At 42.7% G+C, this 13,441-nt stretch overlaps 1 protein-coding gene across 1 annotated transcript in view; it reads left to right on the top strand.

The window, feature by feature from the left end:
- The window catches only part of LOC119465324 (ryanodine receptor-like), a 268,769-nt gene that overhangs the window by 183,265 nt on the left and 72,063 nt on the right, over window positions 1-13,441 (top strand). Inside the window, 8 exon segments of the mRNA XM_037726127.2 lie at window positions 1,844-1,919; window positions 2,050-2,173; window positions 2,782-3,013; window positions 4,896-5,014; window positions 6,618-6,728; window positions 9,993-10,231; window positions 11,693-11,774; window positions 13,391-13,417. Coding sequence (XP_037582055.1) covers window positions 1,844-1,919; window positions 2,050-2,173; window positions 2,782-3,013; window positions 4,896-5,014; window positions 6,618-6,728; window positions 9,993-10,231; window positions 11,693-11,774; window positions 13,391-13,417 — 1,010 coding nt within the window.

The following is a 13,441-nucleotide window of genomic DNA, read 5'->3' as shown; positions in this document are numbered from 1 at the left end:
GCGTAATATGACTAAATGGCATGGTTAGAACACAAGTTTTTTGCAAGTGCGGTGGGAAATCTAATTGTACCACTCTTGACAACCTGAGGTCATCATGAACCCTTAAAGTGTTGAGAATCTGCTGGCATGTGAACAAAACGCCCCTCTGAATGCCAGTAAGCTTGGTGATGTGGAAGTGGACGGGAATACGAGCATGACTGAGTGCCAGTAAGTGTGAATGGAAAGAACTATGAATGTAAGTGAGACTTAATAGGTTCAATCTCGATAATTCGAACTCGCAACAACCAGAAAAAGTGCGTGAATATAACAAAGCCTAAATTAAAAAAAGCTAATTCAATAAAGAACTTACATGCAGTGCTGGTTAGGCAGCGCATTGTGCACTGAGCTAGCACAAGTGACTAGTTCGGGAAATATGGCTTCACGGCAGCGCGGTGCGTGATGCCTTGAAGCCACGGGAGAATTTTTTGTGGCTGTGAAGCCACATCTCGAGGCAAAATTCACGTAACTCGCACCTTGACATTATTTTTAAATTTTTAATTTTTATTTGTGCGTGCTACTGAGAGCACGCTAGGCAGCGCATTACGCTTGAAATAATCGTCATAAGTGTTCACGCGTTCAAATTATCGTCAGTTTTCACACACTGAGGTACACATAACTTTTATAGAAACACAGCATCAGTTGAAATCAACGGAAAGTTTGAATTATGCAGGTTCGAATTAACGAAACTCCACTGTACGAGTAGGTGTCAGTAGGAATGTGTGAGCGCGAGTGCGAGTACATAGTCTGCGAAAATATTTGTGAGTGAGTATCAGGGAATATCCGCTTATTCTGCCAACCTTTGCCGGCCACCGCTCTCAAGTTTGTTCTAATGATTACGAATTTTGGCTCGCTTTACAATTTTACGTGTATTGCACAAATTACAAAAATTATGATTCTCTGCAAAATATTTCTGTCATCGGTCTCTGAATGTTACCTTGGAAGTCTTCTCATGGTGAAAGGATGCCAGAGGGATACTTGAGTCGGTCAAGTTCTTACAGAAATTTCCATAGCCAGGAAAAGTCGGCAATCCTAAATATCACTTAATACCCACTGTCATTGGAAAACAATGTGTTGCTTGTCATTTTTTGCTGTTTCAAGTTTGCAGCTGCTTGCACCTACTGCATCTAAAGGTCCATCTAAAGACTTTGTTATTGCATCATTATTGAAGTGCATAGGTACCCCCCAAAAACATGATATTCCCCTCCCCTCCCTTCCCAGTGCTGTGTCCGCCAAATGCTTACGAATTTTAATGTTCCCGGGTTGGCAATTGTGCTTAAATGCAGCACGATGCTACAAAGCTTGCTACATTTAGGAGAATTAGAACTTATTCATTTTGTGAAAGTTTCTCCACCGTGCGGATTTCTGAAGCATCTAGTATTTACTCACCTCTCTCTCTCTCTCTCCGTTCAACTTTTTGGTTTTTTGCTGCACAACAATTCTTCAAATTTACTGAGTGCATCTGTTGCACTAGAGCTTGCGAAAACATGTCATGGTCATTGATAATGGAAACCATTATTGGCCATTTTGTTTCCATGTGAGAGCAGAGCACATTCATAAGTTTACCACTGAATACCTTTGTTAAAAAGGTCACTTAATTGCGAATGACCGTCCAAGTGTTGTAGTGCTTTATGAACAAGACTAGGCGTCGAGAAGCATGTTTGCAATGACAAAATGAGTGGAATACAGCAGGCAGAAAAAGAAAGAGTGGGTTTTTTGATGACAGATATTATAGGGCCCGTGCAGTGTTATATAGTATTTAATAACTTAAGATTGGTGCCAATTGCCATATTTAAAATTTTTTCAGACAATGTCTGAGCGGTTGGCCGAGAACACACACGACATCTGGGCCAAGAAAATGAAGGAAGAGCTGGACGCTGTTGGTGTGTATTGAGTCTATGATTTTCTTACACTGTATTTTCTGTTTTTATAGATACTGAAAGGTTTTATTGCGATTTCTGTTATGTAAAATGTAGGCGGTGAACTCATCGTTTGTTATTGCTGTGTGTACAGGTGGTGGCATACATGCACAGCTAGTGCCATACGACCTGCTCACTGACCGGGAGAAGTACAAGAACCGAGACCGTGCGCAAGAGTTCCTCAAGTTTCTTCAGTATGAGGGCTACCGCGTTTCAAGGCAAGTCATGACAGATGTGCAAACATAGGGCACCATTGAGCTTCCCACAGCCATTGGAGAGTGTTAGGCTGTCTGTAAATGTATTGCAGTTTTTGGAATACCGGGTTATCAGAGTCGTATGCATGAACAGCCGATTTGGTTGTGCCATCTTTTGGTGCAGAGCACAACCGCAGAAAAGAAAGTTTTATTGCAGCGACCTGGAATATTGTACTTAACTGCTTGTGTAAAGGGCGGGCAGCAACGTGATTGCTAATATGGAGTCTGATTTTCATTGCACAGAAACACTCAAGTAAGACAATAATGCTTCCAACGTGTAGTCGCTGAACAAATTGTCACGAGACGCCGCTACCAGTGTTGTTACTGCCGCACACATCTCCGCTTACCGGCTATTCCACAAAGAAAAATAAGTTATTGACAAGCTGAAACTCCTTAATAGTGCTTCTTTCATAGCTATCAAAGTGCAGGGAATGTTCACGGTATGCACTGGTGGTTAGAACAACCTTCTAACTGAAGCCGAGTTTTGATATATTTCATAATCTTTCAGTTCTTGTTAAGCTTGGTCAAATTTAGTGGCACATTCATGGTAAGTGCTACTTTGTCTTGTGCAGCAAGTCCCTACGTCGCCGTGAACGTGGAGGTGCCCCAAGCGAGGAGCCACAAGCCCCTGGGCAAGGCCAGACTCCAGGGCAGGAACGCCGCTTTGCCAGCTCCCTGCTGGAGAAACTGCTGCAGTACCTGGACATGGCCGCGATAAACCTCAAGGTTCTAAGGCCCAGCGTGCCCTTCAGCCGCCGGACAAGCTTCAAGACCTCCAGCCGGGACGTCAAGTTTTTCAGCAAGGTGGGCAAGAGGACAGAGGCTTACATAGCTGTTATCTATTCCGCTCATTCCAAGTCTACTCCACATTTTCATTGTCTGTATGTCCGATCGCACACAATAAATATACCGCAGACTTCCTTCATTTCAACACCGGTTAATTCAATTTTCGGCTAATTCGATCCCAATCGAAGGTCCTGGCTGTCACTCATGCATTTATATGAGCCAAAACTTTTTATTATTTTCATCCTAAAATACCCTTCGCCGGATAATTCGAACATCACCCGTCAGCACACACATGCTTGGACCCTTAGGTTACCTAAATAGCAACCCCTTTAGTGGCAACGTCTACATTGCCGGAGCTTAGGGGACAGTGACTGCGTTGAACACACGTTGTCTCTTGTCGAAAATGCTTATTTTCGGCCTTCTCTAGGAGAATTCTTAAGCAATAATCGTAGCTAACAATGAGTGGAGGCGGAATTTACCTTGTTCTAATGCGCCCCTTTTTTACCTAAAAAATGTGCCGGCAATTGTGTGCGCGTTGCAGTCGGACACAAAACCAAAACCGCCTTTGCGTCTCTCATATGCTTTTCTGCATAAGAAAGACTTGTGGCTTAGCTGCCTTTAAGGAACCATGCGGCGAGGCTGATCCTAGGGAAATCATGCAAGACCCTTGTTCATTTTTCTTTTTAAAAATCGGCTGCACATAAGATTTCTACTTTGTTTTGGAGCTCTAATGTGATATCTGTTTAGTTTTATGATTTTAACACATTCGGGGACGTGTTAGGATAGGTTAAATACTTCCAAATGAACCCCCGGTGTGTTTTGGCGTTTTTTCTACACCTTGTTTATTTCGACCTGCCAGACAATTTAATCAACTTGGTTGGTCTCATGAAGGTCGAATTAATGGAAGTTGGCTGTATTATCAAGTTGTGCATATATAGAAGTAGGTTCCAGGCTTTGATCACCGTGTGTCAGAGCTCCTTTGCAAGTACAATAAGTGAAATGCGGAGAATAAAACAACGCAAACTAAAAAAAAGCTACAACAAATGCATATGTAGCAGCCTCAAAACACAACAGCTTAGTAAGGTTTCACAAGAAAACGTTCACAGGCAGATGGGATTAGTGATGGTTAAAAAATGTTTTAATTTTCTCTTAAACACTTATAAGAAAGTTATATGTTTCAGATGCAGTTGTTGGTGACCTCATAGCATTGCATTGATAGGCACATTGCTCAGTGGTAGCACTACAACTGCTGGGAGTTCTGCGCATCCCATTGAATGTGGCTGTGTCCGTGTGTGCGTCTTATCGAACGTGGATACCCTGTTATATGCTCAACATAGCACAGAAAGGTCAGCTAAACTGGAAGTGTCAACTGACGTCTGCAGGATGAATTTGGCTGAATTGCCACAATGTGTTGCTGTTGCAGACCACCTTTGAGATGCAAGGATGTTGAAGCTCCCTGGCCACGTTGTCTAAATGCTTTTTTAAGAGAAATGAGAAGCAAAGCTTCTTATCCCTGCAACATTGTTGCTTTTGTTTGACAGTTTAAACTTCACAGAAAGATGTACAATACAGCAAAGCAGAATTGGGGAGGGGTTTATTTCTTCTTGCTTGGCTCTGTAGATCTGCAGTCCAGATGATGATGCCATGGTAGTCATAATGAAAGTCTGCACTCTGGCTCATTAATTACAACACAGCAGTTTGTGCTGCGGTGTTCCCTAATAATTTGCATGCTCAACCTTCATTTTGCAGAAGTGCCAAGCTGTCTAAATTCTGATGATAGCCCAGTAACGCAAGACAGGTGGAAAAGAGCACAGCGTGCATGCGGTTTCTTGTGCACGTGTGTGTCTGTGTTCATCAGTTGTTGAACATTTATTTCACACTTTCTTTCTCCTTCGTCCAGGTGGTGTTGCCATTGATGGAGAAGGTGTTTGTGGCTCAACGGGCATTCTTCCTGATGTCACCCACCGCCACTTCCACAGTTGGCACGGCCACCATACGCGAGAAGGAGATGGTCGCAAGGTGGGTTATTGATATTGAGAGCATAGTGGGTGTTGAATGTGTGCAGAGCTCTTTCGTGATTGTAATGCTGCTCTGGATAATGGCTTTTATTACACTGTGTTCGGGAGAATAATCTGTACCAGCTACCTCAATTTGAGATGCTTCTAAATGAATAATGGTAAATAGTTTACTGTTGTTCATACAGCTTAGGCAGGGCTACTAGAAGTTAGAGCAAATAATATATGGGAGAGTGTTAACCACTTGTGTGCGAATACTTGGTGTAATTGTTATCGTGTGTTTGTCCCGCTTATGTACATGCCTGCTGTAATTTTTACACTTCTGTTTTGACATTATCGATTAGTGGATGCACTGTGTGGCAAATGCTTCAGTAAGAAATATTTGGAAGCCTTCTGTCTCCGACATAAGCCTTCCCTTAACGTCGGAGATAACGTGCAACATCAGAGTGTAAATTGATCAAATGTAATTATACAATGAATTACAATGGCCATGTTTATTCGCTCACAAGCTACTGAATTAATGGTCAGTAATAATCAGTGCTGGGCAACTTGAAAACTGGTGTTGGCAGCTATCTCAGCACCATATGATAGCTGATTTAGCGTAAGTGCACTTCTTGATCAAAATAAAACGAGCACTTGCGTAAGGCTGAAGGAAACAAACCTTAGGCGAGTTCTCGTTTTTTTATCATGTACTTTCTTAGGCTGGCGAGTTTTTGTCAGACATTAGAGTAACTGCATTTCTTGTGGCACTTTTCTACAGGGACTACACCGTTTACATTGTGGTGGGAAAATGTGCACATTTCCTTGCCCCGTGTGCTCTCAATGATTTGATGTCTCATCATGCTATGTCAGGTTCCTGTTCCAGACTTACAGTGTGTATATGGCAGACACTGACGTCCACTATTAGAGCGAACTCGCTATCATGACGCGTGTGTATATTTTATTTTATGACATCTCTTCAAGCTGGTTTTGTAGCGAACAAGTGGTACCAAGTGGCACTGGTACCTATCTTGTGCATCTGCACAATGCAATAGTGCTGCTTCCAGCAGCACCTGTGTATCAAGAGTTCTCCAAAATTGTCAAGCCCCTCAACCAAACATTTCATTTCACATTGCATCAGACTCTATCAGGCTACGCATGGAACAAGATAAGTTACTTGAGAAATAAATAAATTGGCAGCATCAGGTAAAGTTGCAGGCGTTATGTCTAAGTTGCCCTGACTCTGTTTATAGCCAGCCATATTTTGTGTCTCTGTGCTTCCAAGTTGACGAATAATTTGGCCTTCCTCTGCAACCTGCTGGCGGCCTGGTCCGCTTATATGGTAGAGCAACTGTGCAAGAAATGCGTTGGTCCCAGGTTTACCTCCAAACGCGGCAAATTTTTTTTTCAGATGGGTTTTCAGTTCACTGTAGGTTAACGCTACTCTGGTGGTAACGACACAAAGTTCACATTTACATGCAAATCTTATCGATGTCCTTAAAACGTGTCTAACATCCATTTGATGCTTGATGTAGGTGCTACCTTTGTGTTCAGTTTAAAACACTGCAAGTATGGGGTCATATCTGTGTCTGAAGTTTTTTCACTGCCTTACTCTTCTTTTTGTGCAGTCTGTTCTGCAAGCTGGGCGGTCTGCTGAGAGCTAAATTCAGCGTATTTGGCAATGAGTGCAAGTTAGCTGTCTCCTGCCTGCAGGTGCTCATTCGTGCAACAGATGCGAAGTAAGTGACTGTTGTAGCACAGGCTTCTTTGTCAGATTTATGCATATTTTCTTTTCTTCCAAAGCTGTGTTTGTGAAAAGTGAATTCATGCGTGCAAGGTCTTCAGGAGATGTATTACGGAAACTGAGCTTCTTCATGGTATGCTGTATATGTGTTTGTTAAAGGCTTAAAAAAAGGACACGAACAGAAGAGCAGCACAGTGGTTAATTTGGTGTTGCTATGTCAGATTCTGTCTGACAGTTTTCAAGAATTCACAGTGGAAAAAGAATAGATGAAGCGAGACAGATATGAACACTGTCTTTTGATGTGTATATATTTGAAATGGCATATATCATACTTATATGAATACGGGATCAATTTGTTACTGTTTACCAATGAACGTCATTCTGAGCTGCAAAAATGACTGGAAAACGAACAAATGAGGTACATGTACCTCAGTAACTGAACTAATTCCAGTGCTTTCAAGATCCCTGTCCAAAAACAATTGACTTCAATTGGGAAATTTCCAGTTGGTACCAATTCGAATATTTTCAGTCCTAATTTATTACATAGTAATTGGACCAACTGGAACGTGATCAATTAGTTTTTGTTGGAGTGACCAATTGCACCAATGGGCAATACAAATACACATATATACCTTACAAGGCAAACCTGAATGAGATTCCAGCTGTCAGAAACCGGTTTGCAATAGCCTTACTACTTCATGCATATATAGCTATAACTCATTTCAGTTTCTTTGAATTGGTTCCTAAACTGGAAGCATGATTCCCCAGTTGGTTACGTTCTAGTTTATGCCTATTGGTAGTCCAGTTAGACTGAGCTGGGAATGTAAGGTGGGCCTAGCTCGTTCAAATTGGCAACTCCAATTGGGCTCAATTGGCTGCAACCCTGACTCAATCGTAACCAAGTGGAGGTAATGTTTTCCCAATTGGTCCCAATGGACATAGTTGATTCCAATTGCCAAGTCCAATTGAACCAATTGGCTTCACTTTGACTCAGTCGTAACCAGTTGGACTAGGGATATTTCAATTGGTTCCAATCACGTCCAGTCAATCCCGAATGGCAACTCCAATTGGTTTCTCCTCTTACCCAGTTGTAACCAGTTGGAAGTAAAGATTTTTCAATTGGTTCATATTGGTTCCAGTTGATTCCTATTGGAAAATCCAATTGGAGTGAATTGGTTTTTTTTACTGGGATTCTTCTTTCTGGGGTTTTACTTGCCAAAACCAGTTCTGATTATGAGGCACGCCGTAGTGGAGGGCTCCGGAATAATTTTGACCACCTGGGTTCTTTAACGTTTTTTTACTGGGATAAACAGCTCTTTATTAAAAAGTACTGTGGGAGGCTTGCTGCCAGACCCCTTTCTAGTTATAACTGTGGCTTTAATGATCCATGTATGATCCTTCATCTGCTTGGCAATTACCGCTGTGTCTTCAAAGAATGGAACACAACCACATTGACTATACAACGTCAAAGTTCAGAGTTTGTCCTAATTTTCTGCACACAGTCTGTGTGTCACTGGCAAGTTGAAAGCCATATTCGCTTACCCTTCCTGCAAGCTGCCTTTGATAACTTGTTGAAACACTAGCCCTGAATTCTCTGAGATGCCAGTTGCGGTAGGCTTCTGAAAGAAGATCATCACGATCAGTCTGGCACTACCTGCTAAACAGAGGCATCTTGACGGAAACATTCATTGAAGTACACGTTTTGTTATTTATTGAATTGAAGCTGACGGCAGATGGTGCTAGACGGTACATGCAGAACACCTAGACTTTCACATAGCATTATCAAACAGATATGTAAGTTCTCATTTGATAAAGGCAATGGAGATCTGTGTTTTTATGTTATTACAGTCGAAACCGGATATATCGGACCCACATATAACGAGTTATTGTGTATAACGAACACAAGTAAAATCTTCCCTGCAAAGTTTTCTATATAATGTTTAATTTATATATCGAAATACCTATATATCGAACTTTTTGTGATCCCCTTCAGATTCGATACATCCAGATTCAACTGTACTTGAGAGCAGCGGTATTCTATACTTAAGAACCTACGAAGCCAAGCACCTGCCTTTTTGTGTTGTATATCTGCAAAGAACAAAACTTAGAGAAGAATAAAATTGAGGTGGAGTGCATACAGCAGACGTTATCAAATCTTGACTGGAAGCTGCACCACTGTCGAAAAGAAAAGTGTACAATTATTGAATTCTATCGGTGCTAACATATGGAGCAGAAACAAGAAGGTAACGGAGATGCGCGAGAACAACTTAAGGACTGGGGAAAGAGTCATGGAAAATATTAGGCATAACATTAGGAGACAGGAAGAGAGCGGTGTAGATTAGAGAACAAACATGAATAGCCAATATTATAGTTGTAATTGAGGAAAGAATGAAGCTGGGCATGCCACGTAAGGCGTAGGGCAGTTGACCGGTGTACCACCAGAGTTACAGAATGGGTGCCAAGGGAAGGGAAGTGCGTCGAGGATGGTGGAAAATTAGGTGGGGTAATGAAATTCAGAAATTTGCAGGCACAAGTCTTATTCAGGTAGGGCATGACATGGGTAATTGGAGATCGCAGGGAGAGAGAGAGAAATAGAAGAGAGGAAAGGCAGGGAGGTTAACCCGACGCACATCCGGTTTGCTACCCTGCACTGGAAAAAGGGGGCATAGGGATGAAAAGAGAGAGAATGAAATAGAGAGAGCACAGTATCGCGCACATTTGAAACTTCGCACGAAGTCTACAGACGGTCGCCAAGACCTGTCGACTTGAGGTAGTGCAACAAGGCTTTTGTGGCTTTCTGTGCCATCGACACATACGGCCATGGTCCAAGCATCTTCATTTCAGAAAATGGTCGAGATCGCAGGAAGAGGCCTTCATCCTCCAATGAGCATAAAAATAGGCTGATGATGATATGCAGAGCTGCTGCATCTGAAACTTATTATTGTGAAGCACTGAAATGTACAGATCAGTAAAGTATGATAGGAAATAGCTGATTAATTGCCAAAGCACTAATTATGCTCCTGTATACCTTATGGCTTTCATTGTCTAGTGGTAGTTAACAAAGAGACTAGCTGCACGCAGCCACCTGTCAAAGGTTCAGCTACTAGGCGCTTGCTAAGCTTCACCGCGAAAGTAAAGGCTGTTTCAGCTGTCGAATATGACTTGGGTATCCCCCGCATATTTGACTGCATTGTATGGTAAATGTATTTTGCGCCATTGAGTGTGACCATTTCCTCCAATGCTGTTGTCTATCGCACAGGGCCATAGTGAAGAACTGCCCAGACTTTGTAAAGACTTCAATGTTGACTTACTTCAACAATGCTGCCGACGACCTGGCCCAGACACTGGTAAACCTGGAGCAAGGCCGCTACAGTCACCTGCGCGGAACGACGATGAAGACTTCGTCGTCACTCAACTACGTTCAACTCGTGTTGCTGCCTGCGCTCACAGCATTGTTCGATCACCTGGCCGCCAACGAGTTCGGCAGCGACCTGCTGCGTGAGTCTGTCAGATGCAACTTCTAGTTGGCATTAAGGTCGCTTTTGCTAGTCTTAAAGTTTGCTTATGACGAGTTTACACTGACGTCAGGCTTACGGCTACCTACCGTGACGACTCAGCAGTTGTTAGAACCAGCTGGCTCCAAGTATCCAAGTTCAGTTGCACGCATTGCGGCCATGTTTTAATGGAGGCTGAGCATGACAGCATGCCCGTGCAAAGCCAGTATTTATTATAAAAACCCTGATTGTCAATTAGGCCAGATCCCTTAAATACATGAACTATAGGCTGCCCTGTAGATTTCAGATGTAAAAATCGGTCACCAGTCTGGCATCATTGCTTTAATAGAGAAGTTGTGGCATCCTTTAGCTGAACAGACCTTACTGTATCTTCAGCGTTATATGAACCGTTCACTCAGTACACATTGGGTGCCTGGCTTACACACTTTGGTTATACCTTTCGCATGAGTCAAACTGCCCGCTCTATTTTCATAAAGCATGTGCACAAGTGAAAAGTTTCATGGCATGACAAGTCAGAAATGATAATGCATATTTTGGCCTTCTGTTGCCTGGACCTGTCAGTGACAATTGAGTTGGACTGTTCTCCACGACATTAGAGCTGGTGACCACGTGAAATCAGGCGAGTCGATTGCACTCTGTGAAAACAAGCTTGCAATTTAAGCAGAATTGTACATTATTAAAAAAGAGCTCTTAAAACCAAACTTGGCTGACTGGATAAAATACCACTGTGTTTTGTCTTAATTCATATCTGGGAGGAGGCTGGACTTGTTTAGACCGAGAAGCATCAATGAAAAATTACAATAACTGGTCAGCATCAAAGATTATCATGTTACTTTGTGTCAAGCAATCATGGCTGATAGCTTTTAGAGTGCACGCCTTGTTTCTGAGAAACGTTACCTACCTATATAAATGAATCTGTCCAGGATAATTACAAAACTAACTACGTGAGAAGACTTCTGAAGATCTGAACAGCACACAATGAAACCTTGATATAATGGATTTACACAATATCGGATAGAATGAAGTAAATCTTTGTGAATATGAGTGTGTGACGAATATTATAACAAATATAACATATATTATATTACATTATATTATAACAAATATTATATTATAACAAATATCAGATATAACAAAAACTTTTTTTTCAGTCTACAAAATATGTAGACTGAATTACAATCTTTTGTCAACGAATACCAAACTCAAAAACTGTCCAATGAGAATGAAGAATTCTACAAGTGACTTGGAAAAGTTAAGAGCAAGGCCAAATCTGGTGATAACAAGCAGGACTGCTCCCTCCGCATTCAAGCTTTGCCTACAACAGCTCTACGAGTCACAAATGGCAAGGAGAACTGTTTTGCACTGTGGTGCTTATAATATTTTTCAGGAGCAGGGTAGCAGTGGCAATGTCATTGACAGAGTGCCTCTTGCATGTTGATTCTAGTGAGTGACATCCAGGTGGCCTGCTACAAGATCCTGAACAGCCTGTACACATTAGGCACCAACCTGGAACTTCACAATGGGAGGTGGGTGTTCTGTTCCACGTTTTCGTCAGGAGAGCAAGATGTCTTTTTTATAAAAATTACAAGCGAACCAACTTACACTAAGTCTCAGTACTTTGCAGCATTGTGGAAGCTATCGGCACCTTGACCAATCATGTGGGTACACAGAGTTAAAAGTATCGGTCTGCGCTTTGTTATCGTCCCAAACATTGTTACCAGTGCAAGAAGCTGCTTTTTGCAGTTTCTTACTACTGAAACAAAGTGTAAGGCAGAATGCTTTAGTCCACAGTAGGGCACTTTACGGGCCGATTTTTGCAGCCCGTGCCCGGCCCGGGCCCGTTTTTACGTTGAGCGGCCCGCCCGAGCCCGATCAAAACTTTCATGGCGAGACGCGGGCCCGGCCCGGGCCGGGGAATAATCTACGTTACCCGCCCGGCCCGGCCCGCCACCCCTTTACTTTAGGCCTGAGCCCGGCTCGAAACTGGCCCGAAACCGGCCCGAGACCGAAAAATACATGTTTTTCAGAGTTGAGACGCCCGAGAATAACTCGCTGCACGTTACATGCACACCACCAGAAAGCCCGAGCCCGGCCCGGGTCCGCGTCAAAAAGCCCGAGTCCGGCCCGGGCCCGGGTCAAAAAGCACACGCCGTGCCCGAGCCCGGCCCGAGCCCGTGAAAAAACTGCTCTACCCGGCCCGGCCCGGCCCGGACTTTCGGGTAAGCCCGAGCGCGTGCAGTGCTCTAGTCCACAGCACTACTAAGGAAGAAGACTACACTAGAGCTCTCGTCGTGTATTTACCATAGAGCCATATTACTGGCATTGGTTCGCTGGCACCACTGTTTTTTTATACAATTGTGGGATCACTGGCGTTTTTTCAACACATCTGTCTTTACCATATTGCTCAATCAGGGAACACCAACATTTCCAGCACCAGGCCAAAGGAAACGCAGTGTGCCTCTTTAGCTCATTTTATTGCCCTTGTACTGCCTGTCTGTAAAAAACGTTCACTACATCCACTCTTTTCAAACACTGTACACTGCATCAAGTATGATGTGGAGTGTATAGAGCTGAAATATAGACATACTAGGTGTTTGCCTTAGTAAAATTTGAGAAAAAAATATTTGAGCTCGGTTAATGTGTTACAGCATATTGTCACATGTCTCTTTTGAAGCAGGAGCTCCGAATGAGCTTCAGAAAGGAGGATTAGTACACTAAGGTAATAACGGTTTGGTAAAAACAAGCTGTAGCTGTGGGAGTGCTGCAAGCGTGAGAGAATATTATGAATGGGCATGTTGGTAATTTGCACTGAATATAGCAGTACAAACAGAGAGACAAAGACGGACAAGACAATATAATGTGCTGTTTTGTCCGGTGTCATTTTCCTGGTCTCTTTGTCAATGCTAGTGCATTCAGCTGCAAGCATGGTCATGTCAACTTTGATGGTTATCATACACCAGGAAAAGCTGGTTACTGAGTGGCAGAGAAGCCAGTTGAGTTTGTAACTCATTATCAAGATGACAGTCAGGCCCTTAGTTAGGTATACTTAATAATGGCTACTTTTAGCGATTACTTTCTTAAAATTTTTTTGTGACTTCGGGTGTTATTTGTGATTATTTTGTTTCTTATTCTTTTCTTACAGGTCCTTTATCAAGGCTGAGCTAGAACGGTGAGTGAGCAAAGTCTTCTCAAG

The sequence above is a fragment of the Dermacentor silvarum genome, chromosome 9, assembly GCF_013339745.2.
Source record: "Dermacentor silvarum isolate Dsil-2018 chromosome 9, BIME_Dsil_1.4, whole genome shotgun sequence".
Lineage (NCBI taxonomy): Eukaryota > Metazoa > Arthropoda > Arachnida > Ixodida > Ixodidae > Dermacentor > Dermacentor silvarum.
This window is presented reverse-complemented; position numbering and strand designations above follow the sequence as displayed.